Source organism: Catharus ustulatus, chromosome 3 (genome assembly GCF_009819885.2).
Source record: "Catharus ustulatus isolate bCatUst1 chromosome 3, bCatUst1.pri.v2, whole genome shotgun sequence".
Taxonomy (NCBI): Eukaryota; Metazoa; Chordata; class Aves; order Passeriformes; family Turdidae; genus Catharus; species Catharus ustulatus.
In genome coordinates, this window is record NC_046223.1 from 116057059 (window position 1) to 116074228 (window position 17170).

Here is a 17170-nt window from a genome sequence, read left to right on the forward strand (position 1 = left end):
GGGACTCTCAGCAGCCACCCACACTGTCCTGCTCCTGGAGTGCTGGTGACTTCTGTGATGGAGACAATCCTGCACCTGCCCCTCAGGTAGAGAATCCCACCCTGCACAGCTGCTGTTTCAGCAGTGAGAGCTTTCAGAGCCCGCTTTCAAACCGGGTGTCCTGTTTAGCTTTAGCACATCAACAACATGCTGCCCTCAGCCTATCTGTGTGCATTATCTGCTGCTCTAATGTATCGTGTACCAAAGCACAGCATCATTACAGGTAAGTGCTCAGGTTTAAATGCAAACATAATTGCATAATGTGGTACAGCCAGGAAGAATAATGCAGGAAACAGAGCCAGCTCCATCTGATAGTGCAATCTGACTGGAAGGCCGGCCCTGTGCATCAAACACTGCCCAGATGGGGCAACCAAAGAGTAAGAGTGCTCTGTGGTATCTTTATTGTCATCATCAAAAACACTTATCCGCCACAAAGGTAAAAAGGTGAAGATGGGACTCGTGCAGAAAAGGTCACAGAAGCAGCAGGGCATCACTGGGTGGTGGGGCAGGGAAGATGTCACAGCCCAGCAAAGGCCACCTGTGCCCTGTCACTCCAAGCTGAATTTGCCAGTTCCCAATGGGAATCTGAGCACTGAGTGGCATTTAGAACACTGGGAACACCCACACCATTTTCCTGCTCTCAGGGGTGTCTCTTTAGCTGTGATAAATCCAGATAAACCTCCCACCCTACTCTGCAAGGAGCTGCACAAAGAGGGGAGAACATTCCCAGCACAAGACTCCTTCAAAATGAGAGCATGTCTGCAGCAGATATGTACACTCTAATACACTTATTTTGTGTAGCTAAAATTAGAACTGATTCTCCATGGAACAGCGCTTCCATCTATTTAATTTTAATTTTTTTTCAGTAGTTTGAGCTCACAGTGACACACCACAGATGATTTCAGGAGTGCAGACAGCCCCACAAGTTAATTTAGTGCACTTTGGACCACTTGCCCTGAATGAGAACGTCTCTGCTGAAGAGAGAATCACACACGTCATGGGACAGAAACTGCTCTTGTCATTTCAGGAGATTTTAGCCCAAACTTCATTCAAATCAGACAAGATGGGAGCCTATCGTGAGAGAGAACCTCTCCACCAACACACTGCCCTCTGAACTGAGAAGCCTTTGAGTTGGAAGCACAAACTGCTGCTGTTTGAGCTGTAAAGACATCCCTCTGTCTGCAGCAGGGCTGTAACAGCTCATCTTTGTTGGGAATGCAGATCCCATGCAATAATACACTCCATGGCCTTCACTCTCTGCCCTCCCACACACACCCTTGTCTGCCTGTTAATCATTTGGCAGGGTGTAAAACCCAGGGTCCTTCTGCCCCAGGATCCCTGCTGGCACATCCTTACCCCAGTACCTGACTGCATTCAAGGGCTAAAGGATGCACATGTGTGCTGAGTAATATTTGTTTTGGACAGAGTTGGGTACCATCCTAGTGCACCAAAGGGGATGTAGGTGAAAGTGGAAATGCCAGCTATCACCACCTGGAGAAACCCACCCAGAATTGTTGCCCATGATACCTGTATTCAAATCCTTCATGCACCTGACAATCCAGAAATTCCCTCCTGCAGACCTGAAATTTAACACTGGCTTGGGGCCGTGCCAGAGATCAGCATCTGCAGTCCTTTCAGCATGGAAAATCTCAATTTCTGCAGCACTGTCTGGGCCATCTCAGCTTTGAAGCCACATTTTTAGCTCAGTGGCTCCATCCCCTGATTCACCACAGTAGAGCTCCCAAAAAATCACTAACTGCCCAACTTCTTCTGAACCATTCATTTCAGAGAATCACACAACCACAGACTGGTTTGGGTGAGAAAGGACCTTAAAGACCATTTAGATCAAACTCTCTGCCAGAGGAAGAGACACTTTCCACTACCCCAGTTTGCTCCATGCCCCATTCCATCTGGTATCGAACACTTCCAGGGATGGAGTAGCCAAAGCTTCTCTAGGAACCTGCACCAGAATCTCACAGGGAAGGATTCCTCCCAAATATTTTACCTAAATCTAACACAGAATGGTCTGTGCTGCCTTCCTGTGCCTGCCCTCCTGGTGAGCTCAGGGAAAAGCTCCCCTCAACACTGAAAGCAAAAATTGCATCTTCTGCTCACCAAACACAGGTGAAGGCAGGACAAAAAACCTGCAAATAAAGGTGGATTAGGAAAGGAAAGAGGAAGAGAGTGTGTGTGAAAGGGGGAGCACTGTAACCCCTAAGTGGGTGAAGCTGAGCCTGACCCTTGATCACAATCCCAGACCCAGAGATGATGTGTGAAAGCAGGAAAATAAATCAATAAGCAAAACAGCAATCTCTTCCCTCAATTTTATTTGAGGAAGTTCAAATTTGCCCAGCTCCTCACAAACTGTCTTTGGCTAAAATCACCACTAACGAGCTCTGACATTTGAAATTTAACTGAATAAGAGCTAACAGCTCCCAGCCCTCCACCACCCAAGGAGCTGACTGGGAATATTTTGTTTAAATCGTAGACGGGGCTAAACTGAGCTTTATTGAGAAGCCCCAGCGTTCAGAGGTGTTTATAGCACCCACTTCACCTGAGCTTCCCTGCCCTGGCACATCTGCTTTTCTTCAGGGGAACCACAGAGCTCTGAGTCCCCTCCTCTCCTCCCCAGTGTAATTATTTGCTGATTTTTACGAGGTCCCCTTACATCCCTTAATGAAGTCCTTTGCTCTGCAGCAATTCACGAGGACAGATTGGACACGAGGGGCTTCCACTTAGGGAGCTGCCAATCAGGGGATGGTACCCAGCATTTAGAGCAGTTGTTAAGCCAGTCTATCACCCGGCTATTACAGGCTCATCAGGAGAACAGCTTGCTTTTACTGGCAGCCACATCGAATTAACCCTTTCCTTAGAGACAGGGGAACCTCCAGTAGGTTCAGAGCTCTGGTTTTCCCTCCTGCTACAGCAATTATTTTTGTAAGTTATTAATAAACACGCTCTAAACTGAAATCTCTCTGGTTTAAATTTGTTTTTTCCTCTAGCTGTACACCTAGTTCACATTTTTAGGCTATGCTAAACATCATGATAGCACCAACAATACCAAAACCAGAAAAAATCAAACTTTAAAAAACCCTAAACAAAACTATTTGTCCTTTCTCTGTTCCTCACTCTAAACTCTGAGGAAATCATGATAGAAGATGCTTGTCTCCCCATCACTACCAGTGGTTTGCTACAAGACCAAATTTTCTGGCTTTTGTTATCCTCAGGATTGATTTTTAAATTTTTTTCCAAATAGGTTAAACATAACTGTGCTTCCCTCCCATTTACCCAAGGTTTCCTCTCACTTCTTGTGGAATGGGTGGGACACCTGACCTTGCCCTCAAGGCACTGGGCTCAGAACTTCACAGCTACATCCATGGCCCAATTACATCAAGAATCCCTTCAATGATCTCACTCTGGCCAAACTATGAACTGAAACCTCCCAGATTTCAGCAGAGGGTCACCACATGCCCAGTCCTTGCTGGCTGCTGAACCAGACCCCAGAAATATTTGGGAGGGGGTTGTAGGTCAGCCAATGCCTCTGATACACAGAGAAATCATGTGGAGCATCCAGCCCAAGGATGTGTGACACAAGGGTTTGAAAGGAACATCTTTATCCCACATCACACCACAGGAAGGACAAGGCCATCAGCTGTGTTAAGCCATGCTCCAGTGCAGAACAAGCCTGGGCTAGGTGTGTCTCCGAGTTTTCCCATCAAATTCCAGATGGGCAGCTGGGGAAGGCACAAAGCTGGACACCCCAGCATTCCCAACATTCCCACTCCCTTCCCCCAGGGAGACAAAGCCAGGCTTTGCCTTTGTCTTTTAAAGACCTTTCCACCCCAAATCATTGTCAGATCACATCCCACAGATGGAGAACCAAAGCCATGGTTTCAAACACAGACAATCCTTCCCCCTCCAAAATGCTGAATTGCTGGAGGAGTCAATTAGAGTTTCTGTCATAATTAAACAGAAAAGTGGCAGCAGCACTCTGTGCAAGCACCTGGGAGCAAGTGGAGAGAGCAGGAGCCCACAGGCACTCAGGGAGCTTCCCCACACCTTCCTGACCCTTATTGGAGCCTTCCTTTTGCACAGGAAGGGAAAGATTTGCTTTAGCAGCCTGGAGGAGCACTTCCAAAATGGCACTTTTCACTCCAAATCTGTTTGGGAGTAGGCATGAATGGAGGGGGAAGAAGAAGAAAAAAAAGAGGTTCTCACTAACCTACGCCATGTTCAGTTCTGATTTCACACAGGTTTGTTTAAATGCATATGGGAAATCTTTGAGGTGCTTTGGATTACAGGGTGTCTTGGGTTACAATACAGGATGAGATAAAAGGTATCTGTTCTATCACCACCTGTTGAGGGTGGGGCAGTGATCCTGATCTCCATGGGAGATATTCTGCTAATGGGCCATCCATTGAAACCAGGCAGGGCATTGTTCTTTATCTTTTCACAACCCATCCTTCCTCCAGCCAGTCATTTTCTGCTCATGGCCATTGAGTCCCACTGTGGCACTGATAAAATTACTGCATCCCATTGGGAGTTGCTCCAGCCAGGGGGAAGAGCCCAACATTTCTTACCAAGATAAAAACAGAGGTTTTGGGACACTAAGGGAGCCCCTTTCTCCACTGGACTCCAGAGGAAAACCGGATTTCTCCACATCACCACTGGAGCTCCGGAGGGAAACTGCACCTTGTACAGGAGCACTGCTCCAACTGAGCCACATCTGTCACTGCAGGAGGATGCAGCCACCATGGAATGGGACTGCTGCCAACACCCTGCCTGACGGGTGTCAGGCTGTACTCTGACTGTGTCAGGGTTTGGGGTTTGTTCTTTGTAGTGCTGTATTTCTATTTTAATTTCCCTAGTAAAGAACTGTTATTCCTAATTCCCATATCTTTGCCTGAGAGCCCCTTGATTTCAAAATTATAATAATTTGGAGGGAGGGGGTTTCCATTCTCCATTTCAAAGAGAAGCTCCTGCCTTTCTCAGCAGACACCTGTCCTCCAAACTAGGACAGAGGGACTATTGCACTCCATCCTACAGGTTTGTTTAAATGCATGTGGAAAATATTTGAGGTTCTTTGGATTACAGGGACTATGGCACTCCATCCTAGGATGTCCTGGGCATGGCTCCCAATGCACTTCCAGTGCAGCTGTAGGAGTGGTGGGGAGAAGAGTGTTCCCTGGAAAGCCACTTAGAATTCAGGAAGTAATGTCCTCAGAAACATTGGAAAGATGGTGGGATTGAAAATTAAAAGAAGAGATTTTTCATAAGGTGGGGGGTGGGGAAAGAGAAAAATTACAGTACAATCCTTCATTTTTCATCTGACAGCAGGAGAGGAAACAGTTAAACCTCAAATTGGGAAGCAAAAAGTTAAAGGAAAATTAAACCACAGCACAAGCACATCTCCTAAATTTCCCATTGCAGCCCAAGGCTGAAGCCATTAAAAAAAAAGAAAAAAAAAAAAAAAGAAAAAAGAAACAAAAGAAAGAATTAAAAAGAAAAACACAGAAAATAAGCAATTTTGCTTGTCCTTTCCTCACCCAGCAGCCCCTTTTTCCTATTATTTATTTATTTACTTACCTTCCCCTTCCAGAGCAAGGCCCTTATTTTCTCATTTAGTCCAACAGAAATTGTCCTCCTGGAATGACCTTTTTTTCCCTTTCTCTCTCTCTCCTCCTTTCCTTCTTCCTCACCCCCTCCTCCCTGCTGCCTCCAGGCCATTGCCCTCGTGCCAGTAACTAGATAACACACTCTATCAGAGATTTTTTAAAAAATCATTGCAAAGGCACTGGGGCTGATAGTGGCATCAATCCTTGCCTGACACGGGCTCGGGTCAACCATTTATCTCTTCACATTGCCTGTGGTTACTGGGGAGCCCATCTTGGTTCTGTACATCTTAACAACCCTGCAGATGGTACCTCTCTGCCCCAGCAGCCTCCACACCCCAAGACCGGTTTTGTGCCTTTATTTTATTAGTTTTATTTTTTTTTTTTTTAATGGACTGTTCCACTTTTTTTTTCTGTGAGGGTCTGGTGGGTTTTATTGCACTCCCCACCTCCTTCTGAAAATAACACTGAGCAAGGTATAAAGTTAAGAAAACAGGGGATTTGGAGATGCAGTGGTGGGCTTGCTGGGCTGTTAAAAATGCATATTTATGAAAATGCACACAAAATATTGTAGAAAGGGTTTCATCTAGCCCTGTTCCTGATGTCCCATCCTGTGTGACATGGGTTTATTTGGCTGGTTGCACTGCCAAAGGACCCAGGAACTCTACTGATAGCCCAAGTCAACATAAATTCAGGTTCTATCAGGATACTTGCTAATAAATCCAGTGAAACTATTCCCAAACCTCAGCAAGTTGTGATCCCCATGGCCACATAAAGGGTTCTGGGTTTGCATTCTCTAAATGGATACACAGGAATTAAATATTTTATTATATCATAATTTTTTTTTCAAGTGGAGAAGAGGGGAGCTGTTTTATTAACCCCTTCCAAACAAACTCCATATCAAACTGGAATCTGCTCTGTTCCTTCCCCATCCCTGGAAGTGTCCAAGGCCAGGCTGGACAGGATTTGGAGCAGCCTGGGATAGTGGAAGGTGTCCCTGCCCATGGCAGGGGGATTGGGACTGGATGATTCTTTCCAACCCAAACCATTCTGTGGCTCTATGATCCCTACCCTACCTAACTACTCTCATCCTGCTGTAGTGATTTCCCTCATGGACTGCCAAGTATGAGCCCTTCACCCTCAAAAATGCACCCATCAAACATCCACACATCATGAGGACAGCTCTAAAATGACAGTAAAAGAGTCACTTCCCATCCCTTGTAACCCTCCCAGATGGAGAACATGCTCAGGAGCTGTCCCTGCCCATGGCAGGGGTTGGAATGAGATGATTTTTAAGGTCCCTTCCAACCCAAACCAACCCATGACCTTGCACAGTCCTGCTGTGAGTGATAAAGAAACAGCCCTTGATGCCCAGAGTGCCCTGGGCTTCCAGACACCCTCCCATGCTCCCTGGGAGATGGGAAAAAAAGGATGAAAAAAGGCTGAAAAAGAAGGAAAGGAATGATTCTAACATCTGCAGAGGAATCCAAGGGATTTGAAGATCTTGTCCTGATTATATTAAGTTGAGCAGGAAGGATTTTTGAGGTGATTGTAAATATCTCAGACACAGGGGTTATTTTTTTTTTTTGTTTCATGAGAAGTGACCAAAGCAGGTACCCCTGTATTAGTCACCAAGCTAAGAAATCACAGTTCCTGAACACTCTGAGCCACCCCTTAAACCCCAAGCCCTTCCTTTACAAACAAACAAACAAAAGTTAAAAACAAACTCAAGGCAGCGCAGCACACCCAGGCAGAGCCATAACCCAGGATGGCATTTTTATCTGGCAAGTTATTTTTTATCAGCCTCCAACCCCTCAGCAGAGACCCCTTGAGGGCTGGGTTGCAGGGAATTCACTGGGATACCAGTTCAGCTTCCCTACAGCTCACTTGGTACACGGCATGGGCCCCCTGCCAAAAATTCCATCAGCCATGTGGGCAGGCAGAGGAGGGGGAGTGGAGCAGGGAAGAGCTGCTCCAGCAGCATGTTTGCATCATGATTAGGTCTGGTCCAGCGATCTGGAATAATAATTGGAAGGCTCACTAAGCATAATGGGTTCAGAGCCATCCCAGCCTGGCCAAGCCCTCCCATGAGCATCCTCTCCTTGTGTTTTCAGGGTGTTTTGCACATCTCATCAGTGTCACCAGAGCTGACATCTCATTATGCAGCCAAGGTGGAGCTGGACAGGTACTGAGTGAGCATTAGAACTTTTCTTTTCCCTTTTATTATTTAATTCATGCCTTCCCATTATCCAGTGCATTCTCGGAGCTGTGAACTAATTAAGTCCTGTGGGATACACAATCAGTGTTGGGTTTGGTTTTTTTTCCCCTCCCTCTCTTTTCAGTAGGCTAAATTGCATTATATACTGAAATAAAAATAATTGTGCAACTCTTCTTAGATAATAACAGAGCAAGTTACAAACACTAATGATGCTGAATGCAACAGTGGGGCAGAGGCCTGCTGCTTACTTCTTGTGACCTAATTAAGTCATACAAGGCAAAATACTTCAAACACAAAGTGAGGCAAGAGCTTAAATCAGTTTCTAATGAAAATCATAAAAAATTATTCTCTGGGGGGTTGGTGGGACACAGACCAGACCCCAGGAAAAATCCAAGTTGAACTGAAATTTCATGAAGTCTGCCATGGAAATCACAGATCTCCTGGTAGCACCTTGAAACTCCATGGAATTCTGGAAGTCCTCTAGAGTCAGATCTAAGCCCTCACTGTAACCATGATGTTCCTGGAGGTCTTTTCCAACATTTAGGATTCTATAATTCATGCAAGCAACAGCTCAGAGACCAGAGTTGAAAGGACAAAAATGGAGGGATGGATTTTGCAGCACCTACCAGAATATGCAGTTGTTTAAATAATTGATGGAAAAATACACTAATAACTAATAATACACTAATAACAGAATAATGGGCATATCACAGAATATCCTGAGTTGCAAGAAACCCACAAGGATCATCAAGGCCAACTCCTGGCTCTACAGAGAACAATCCTAAGAGCCCCAGTTTGTGGCTAAGAACTTTGGCAGGTTTGCTGCTGTCACCATTTCTGACATCAGGCTCAACTTCCCAGCACCAACATTCTACATTTTATTTATTTATTTTTCTGCTGTTCTCTCTTCTTGCCAGTGCCACAAGCCTCTGCCAGCCTTTCTACATTTTCACTTCCAACACCATCATCATCAGATCACCTCTGAGCCAACCCTCCCACAGCACCCAGCTGAGCTGAGTCCTCAGCCTGCCTGGACATCCTTCAGCTGGCAGCAGAGGAAGCAGAAAACAAACCTCTGAGCAGTGCAGCTGTGCTAGGAACAGGATCATGCCCCTTTTTTATGGAATGCTTTGAGATCCTTGCATGAACATGCAAGAGAAGTGCCAGATGTTATTATAAAGAGATGCAGCCCCATTACTTGTACACAGAGTTGTGCTGCCTGCTAATAGCACCATTATCCTAAGGCACGTGGGGCTATTAATGCATTTCACTGCTCAGTGCTGAACCTGGGGACCATTTTTTCCACTGGAAAGGTAAGGCCAGTTCACACGACATGATTTAAACCTCCACAGTGAAGCATGCACGCGCCGCACCAGGTCGTAAATCTTAACGGGATGCTGTCAGCCAGAAAGGGACCAAAATTGAAGCCATTTATCTGAACTCCCCACCCATCCACCTCTGCTCACCCAAGCCAGTTTTGGGAAGAGGGATAAAATGATTCTGAATGCCCACTGGGTTCATTAAGCAGCAGCAAATCCCAGATCTGAAGTGCTGCTGCTTTCATCCCGCTCTGAATGAATTTGTTCATTCAGGACACTCAGGACTTCCTTGGTTTCCCCCACTCTGAGCAGAAAAAGCCCTGCAGGGACAAACCTTGCAGCTTCTTCCTCTTCTTGCTGTCACCTGAGTGGAAGGAGAGCCTGTCATGCTGCCATGCTGAGCTGCAGGACTGTGGCACAGCTGAGCTGCCCAGATCACCCAGATCACAGACAGGAGTGCAGAATGTCCCTGCAAGCTGCAGCCCAGCCTCTGGGGCTCTGCCCTTTGCTCATTTGGGAAGGAAAATAAAAATGTAAGGAGGAGTTATCATGTCATCTCATACTTGCCTGGGCATTTCACTCCTGCAGTGACCAACCAGCAGTTTTTGAGGGTGGTTTTTCTCCTTAGCTGGGCATGTTTTAGGTACCACAACTAACAAGGGTGATGAGCAAATGAACCTTAATTGGTAACATTCTACATCTGACATTCCTTCACAGACCAAGGACAGGCTTTACAGAAGCAAGGAATTCTAATTTAGGATACTCTAACAGTAATATTCATGCAAGGTACATTTGCAAGTATTCAGAAATTCCTAAATATAGACTGGATCAGATATATAAAACTGAATATAGAATTCAACACTAGAAAAGCACCAAAGTTACTCTACCAGGACACTGCAGCTACTTTTTTGGGGTGTCAAAGTAAATTTAAAGTCCTTTGACACAGGAAATCTCTGCAGATAGAGTTAAAAATTACTGTGGTAGCTTTAACATTGATGCTGAGGGAATGAACTTAATTTTCCTAAACTATGCTAAAAGACTGTGTGAAAATTTTATTTAATAGATTAAAAATAGCATTTGGTTTTTATCCTAAGGTGTGTAACTATCCACACTCACACATCTCTGTATTCAGGAGGTCTCCAGCACATCTCAGGAGCTGCTCCTTTAGGAAAGGATAGTGAAAAAGGGATAATTTGTGTTCAACAAATGTCCAACCCCTCCAAATTTCTTCTTACAGGTGGCTAAACACCCTCTCTGCAAAACTGTGAGTACTCTAACAGGACATTTCAGTTAGCAATGACATTTTTATGTATCAAGTCTTAAAATTTATGCTGGTTCAGAATTACAGCATTTTTTTCATGAACTCTTGGTATATCTTCTTTTCTTGCTCTACCCACAGACAGCACTGGGAAGATTGTCCCATTTTCCTTCAGCTACTGAAAAGCAGCAAAAATCAAATATAACCAGGGCTGCACTAAATGCTAAGTCTCTGCCAGAGAGCTGAAGCTGTACCTCATGGCTAAGATTTCTGCTCAACAGAAAATAACATTTTTAGAACAGAATTGAATTTATACTAAAAAAAAAAAAAAGGGGAGTGTTAAAAAATACATACATTGGTCAGAAAATAAGGTAAAGCTCATTTATGTCTCATAAAACACATGATTAGCCATAGTTAACCATTAATTCAGCTCTGCTGCATTAGGACTGCTATTCAAAGTTGGAAAGCATTTAATATTATATATTGCTGCTGCTCAGCCTAAATTGTTTTTTTTTCTTGCCCCCCTTTAAATGTACACAATATTACAAATTTAATTTTAAGCTGTTTGAATCAGTCTGTAAAAAAGATTTGATTATACCTGAGTGTTCTGGCCCCAGTTTTTCCATATCTCAGTAATCTTGGCAGTAATTGGCTGATTAGCTCCCTCACACTCCATCTCTGCCTCAGTTTCCATGGTAATGTTACAGGAGCTATTATAGATGAGAACTTCATCTCTTTCCACTTTAGGGCTGAAACGAGAAGGGAGGTTAAATGGGGTGTCATCAATCTTAATGAAATGCAATTATTTTTACTCTTATTAATCATTGCAAGCCATTAGCTTGTGGCAACTCCTGGCCACCATTTGTCAAACTTTGCAAATTTCGGTAATTTTGTTTCCATTCTTTTATTGTTTATTTGTTTTTCCCCCCTTTATCTGCACACGCTCAGGATGAAAATACATGCGGTAAATATCTCTCAGTGATGCTTTTCTCCTTCCCAAACCATCACAAACAGGAAGGAATGCCATTCTAGGACCAAGGCAGGCAGATAAGTGCAGACAACAGGGAGGGAATCAGCAGTGTTGGGAGCAAAGATGGACTCCTACAAGGAGTAGGGTTTGTGTCTCCCCCCTCCCCATCTTACTCACACTTAGCAATGGGGAATGAATAACTTGCAACTCCCCCAGGGCAAGGGGAGAAATTGGAAAAACCACACAACTGGCTAACTGGTCCCTAATTCCAACTGTGAAAAAATGAGCTCATTTAGGGGTTCCAATTCCTGCTACCCAGCTGATTGCAATGATGCTTTGTTGCTAACATTGGAACATTAACTTAGTAAATTAATTAAACTTACTTAACAGCCCAGACTAAGCAGATTCGATATATGTGCCAGTTATACCAGCAGACATTTGCTCTAAAACCTCCCCTTGCAGAGGGGGAAGAAGTAATAGAAAATGTGGTGGGAGAGAAATGGGGTTTTTTCCCCTTGGTTTTGCTGCTGCCAGTTGCTGATTTTGGTGGTGTTTCATTGTGGGGAGCTTTAGGATTCAATGTATGGTTTAGTGGTGAGCTAAGTGTGGTGCAGGGTTAATGGTTGGACTCGATGATCCCAGAGGTCTTTCCCAACTCAATTGATTATCCTGGCCATTGCTGTTTCTTCCTCTCCTCCCCACCCCACCACCAGATTGACACAGGCAAGTTGTAGGAAGGAGAGGAGAAAGGAAAGGAGTTACAGCAACACCAACACAACCCAGAAATTACACAAATTACACAAATTACACATTTTCTGAGCAGCTAAGAAAGGACAGAGTTCACAGCATGATTTACTCAACAAAACAGAGGATCAGATAGGCAGGGTCAGTATTTTAAGAGGCCTTCAGGTTCCTGAAAATCCCATATAACAAGATTTTGGTAAAGTGTCTCTGGGATTAGAATCCCAGAATGGTTTGGACTGGAAGGATCTTGGAGATCAGCCAGTGCCACCCCTGCCACAGTCAGGGACACCTTCCACTATCCCAGGCTGCTCCAAACCCCATCCAATCTGGCCTTGGACATTTCCAGGGATCCAGGGACAGCCACAGCTTCTCTGGGCTTCCCCACCCTCACAGGGAACAATTCCTTCCTAATAACTCACAAAAATCTATCTTCTGTCAGTTTGAAGCCATTCCCCTCATCCAAAGCCCCTCCCCAAATCTCACAGAGTCCCTTTGGGCACTGAAAGGTGCTCTGAGTTCTCCTTGCAGCCTCCTCTTCCCCAGGCTGAACAATTCAAATTTTCCCAGCCTTTCCTCACAGCAGAGCTGCTCCATCCCTCCATCCATCCCTGCCCATCATCCTGCTCCAGCAGCTCCGTGTCCTTCCCGAGCTGGGGACCCCAGAGCTGTTCCAGGTGGGGTCTCACGAGGGACAGAGGCACCTCCCTTGCCCAAAGCTCTCCCCAAACTGATCCATTTGGAAAGGCAGGGCTCAGAGCTGTGTCAGGATGATCAGAGGGGTTTGATGACCCTGAAGATTTCAAACTTCCCTGCTGGATGCAGCAGCTCCCTCTGCCAACAAAGCCCTGCTCTGACCTGCATTTAGGGGCTGTTTGTTTTGGTGTCCTTTTTCAGGGTTAAAGTGCTAAAGGAATCAGGCACATTAGAAACCACAAAAATACCTTTTAAAAAAAATCCCTTTTTCAAGTTGCTGAACCCTTTTAACACCAAATTTTTATTTTTATATTTAAATAAACTTTTCCCTCTGCTCTATCAATAATCAAAAGCCAGCCTTGGGGAACTGTGCTTGCTTTTGATAGCAACACTTTGAGAATTAATCTTGTCCTGTACAATAATTCAGTGGACTGGGCTATCTTTTAAGACTGCAGAGTACTTTTTAAAGTTCCAAGAAAAAACTGCATCTTTTAAATAACCAACAGTTTTAAAAGGCAGAAAGGGGTGGTGGTCAGCTGGAAGCAGGGCATGAAGACAATTTCCCAAACATTCAAATCAATACAAGGACCTTTGAGTGGTTTTCACGGGTTTTTTTTTTTTTTGCAAAAATTAAATAAATTTGCTTGTAAGAAGAGCCAGTTCCTTTCTATTGTCATGGAAGCACATTCTGAAACACTGTTAACAAGTTACAATGTTTAAAGGAAATGCAAGAAAAGAAGTGAATTATTAAATGGAATTCAGGAATGTACCTTGATTCAACTTACAACTCTTAAGGAATATGCTTTTGCCATTATGAGCTGATAAAGGATGGGCTGTGGTACAGACTATATAAAGAAAATGTTTATTTAAACCACTGAAAAACATTGTCCAGGTGGCTGCCCCAACCCTGCAAGTGTCCAAGGCCAGGTTGGATGGGACCTGGGATAGTGGAAGTCCCTGCCCATGGGCTTGGAACAAGATAATTTTTGAGGTCCCTTCCAAACCCAATCCTTCACCTGTTTATTCCTTAACTCAGACATCCCACTTATCCCAAGAAGTAAATGCAGGAATAAATCCTCACTGCTCCATCAAACACAACAGTTCCAACTTTAGTCCTGGACAGCTTGGCCTTGGATTTGCAAAGCACAAGCACCCTTGCACTCCCTGCTGGATTTACTCTGATTTTTTACTCATGAAAGTGCTGGGAGAATGGCAGAGGGAAGAAAAAAGAAGAAAAAAGAAAGAAGGAAAAAAAAGAAAAAAAAAACAACAGAAAAAAGAAGACTTCTGCTTTTCATAATGCCTAATCTTTTTCCCATTGGCATCCACCAGATGTTGCTTTGGATCAGAAGATAAATATTAAAACCTAAGAAGGAACAAAGCAGGCTGTTTACGAGATGGATTTTCTGATGTCTCTCAAACACTTTAAAAAGGCAGGAGGGAAGGGGGGGCTGGAGATGCTTTGATAGGCACAGGGAATGAATTCCACAACCCAGCAGAGCTCTCTAGTGGTCTCAGGGCTAAACTGTTCCATGGGCATCAATGTAAGAATTAAGAATTTGTTTCTTCATTTGGAACAACTCTGCAAAAGGTGGAAAACCATTCGGGGGGGTTATTTGTGGATGGACCCACTGGGCTGATGGAGAAAACACGACACCAACCTGGCAAGGAGTCCAGCAAAATGTCCCTGGGGTGGGGTGTCCCCACAGACATAGAAGTAGGGCACAGATCCCCTCTGCTGGGAGGTGCCCACAGTCACTCGGATGTCACACTCAATGGAGGTGGCTCTGTCCCCTTGGCAGCTGGCAGAAGAATGTGTCACACCACAGAGAATGGCCAAAGAGGCTGCAAGACAAGAGAGGGGGAAAAAATAACCCAAAGCAGCCTAAACACCACTGACATTGAGTATATTTTAGCTACTGAGAGGTGCCATTGCAGGAGCTGTCACTGCCCATGGAACTAAATTAATTTTAAGGTCCTTTCCTATTAGTGGTCTTACATATTAGTGGCTTTTTTTTGGTTTTTTTTTTTTGTTGGTTTTTTTGTTTTGTTTTGTTTTGTTTTTGCTTTCACTTAGGGTTAGGATTGAATGTTTGGACTTGGTTGTTTATCAATTCTTATCTAAAGTACAGAGTTCTGTAGCACTTTTAGCCAAGAAGCTAAAAGCAATAAAATGTTGGTAGATCTAGCTAGTTACAAGGTCTTTTAAAGGCAAAGTATCTAATTAAAAGCTACCATTTATATTATTTATGACTAAACACCCGTGACTCACACTGCAGTACTTTTTATCCAACTAAAAACTGCTACCTGAAATTATGAAGAGGGAACAAGAAGAGACAACATCCAAGAACATCCATCTTGTCCCATACCTATTACTATATTCTAAAACCCCAAATTCCAAACCTTTCACCATGTGAAATCACACACTTCTATTCTAACAACACACCAGTGATTTTAACTCCATCACTCAAATTTGGAAGCTTTCTCCAATGTCTCAAGTCAAAAGCAGTGCTTTTCTGGGGATCACTGTCAGAAAGCACAGAAAGTTCAAAACTCCCAATCTTCTGGGCTCCAACACTTTCCAACCCAAACCATTCCATGATCCTGATGTGTACCCAGCCTCTCTTTAGGTGCATCCTTTTCAGGATAATTAAATCTCCAGGCAGCTCCTTCAGCCCCATTTGCTTTGTGTGAGCAAAATGTAACCTCCTTTCCATGCCCTGAGCATCAGGATGGTCTTTGGGATCAAATTTCTCTGTCCAGAAGGAGATGACAGAAGGGATTAAATACAAGCATGGGCATTTCTTCTGGGAGAGGTAGAACATGGTTTACAGTTCAGGAGCATGGCACAAAACTTTCACCAAGGAGATAACTTAAGACAACTTAACATATATCATGAGTTTGAAATGCAGAAACAGTTTTTGAGGAAATTCTGACACAGCTTGGAGGGCTCCTGGTGGGAACTGGCATCTCCCACCTTGCTTTATAGCTGAGTATGATTTGAGATATGACCCAAGTTTGTTTCCATGGTTGAGGTAAAAATTGTAATGGGTGACAAGGTGGGGATCAGTCACAGGTTGGACTCGATGATCTTGGAGGTTTTTTCCTCACCTAAGTGATTCTGAGAGCAAAAATTAGATTTTCCTCTTCTAAACCCAGACAAAAAATTCTAAAAAGGGTATTATGAACTGTCACTGAAGTTCAGATTCAGTTGAAATATTTGAGTTTAACAATTTTAGAAAGGAGTCCTTTAAGCATTAAACCATGACAGATATTAAATCTGTTTCTCTCAAAGCCCTGACTCTTGGAGAATATTCATTAATCCTGAACTAACCAAACAGTTGTAATGAACTCCTGAAAAGGTCTGTGGACAGTATAACAGACTGCACTGTAGCATCCAGGAGTATTCCTTAAGCATCAGAAATCCAATCAATGGGAATTTATCAAGAAAGGGGTTTTTCCCTATTTGCTTTTGTAAGTACCAATTTATTTAAAAGTCATCTTGATTGCTGGGTTTGTTACTTTGTTTGTCTCCTAAGCAATCTTAAAAATGGGGGTTGAAATTGTAAAAATATGAAAGTGTTCTATTTCCTCCATTAAAATATTTAGCACATTTTGCTAAAACTTATTGTTTCATGTGGGGTATTTCTGAAGAGTTTATAACTCTTTAATGTTTCAGTTTTGGTTTTTTTTTTTTAATATTAAAACCTATCAGCTCATCTGCTCTGAACTTTAGAGAGAGAGTTTACAATTCTTCTCTTTTTTTGTTGTCTGGACTTAGAATGAGAAAATAAAGTTACCTACATGCTCACAAATTTTGCAAATGTTTAATCCCTTTCCTTCCCAAAAATCCAGGGGCGATTTTCCTGCTTGGCATCCAGAGCCAAACACAATCCCTGCCTTGAAGACCAACATCTAAGGCAAGTAATAGGCAGAGAAGCCTAAAAGAATGATAGCTGGATTTGGCTTTTATTGTCCAAAAATTCTGTCTAGAGCTACTTCAGGTATTCTATGACTACAGCAAAAGCCTTAAGTCTTTCCTGAAGTTCCAAGGGCATCTTAAGCAGCACTAAATATCTGTGTTTTGATAAATAAACAACATCCAAGGGGTCCAAATGCTGCAAAGATCTTGCATTTGCAACAAGCTGCAGCAGAACCAATTCAATGCAGGAAGATTCTGGTTTGCTTTTGTGGTCTTGAAAAGAACATGGCAGAGTTTTCCTATATGGAAAACCACTTAGAACTCTACTTTGGGACAAATGTTGGAAATTACTCACAGAATGTCAGCACTGTTTTCCTCGACATCTTGCTGCTGTC

General features: G+C 43.6%; 1 protein-coding gene across 1 annotated transcript in view; it reads right to left on the reverse strand.

Annotated features, from left to right (window-relative positions):
* LOC116993648 (fibrocystin-like) overlaps window positions 1-15678 on the reverse strand; it is a 187729-nt gene extending 172051 nt beyond the window's left edge. The window contains exons 1-3 of the mRNA XM_042779097.1: window positions 15469-15678; window positions 14515-14738; window positions 11045-11195 (exon numbers count right to left, since the gene is read on the reverse strand). Of these exons, the coding sequence (XP_042635031.1) occupies window positions 11045-11195; window positions 14515-14738; window positions 15469-15678 (585 nt within the window). The remainder of the gene's footprint in view (window positions 1-11044; window positions 11196-14514; window positions 14739-15468) is intronic.
* Window positions 15679-17170: the final 1492 nt, after the last annotated feature.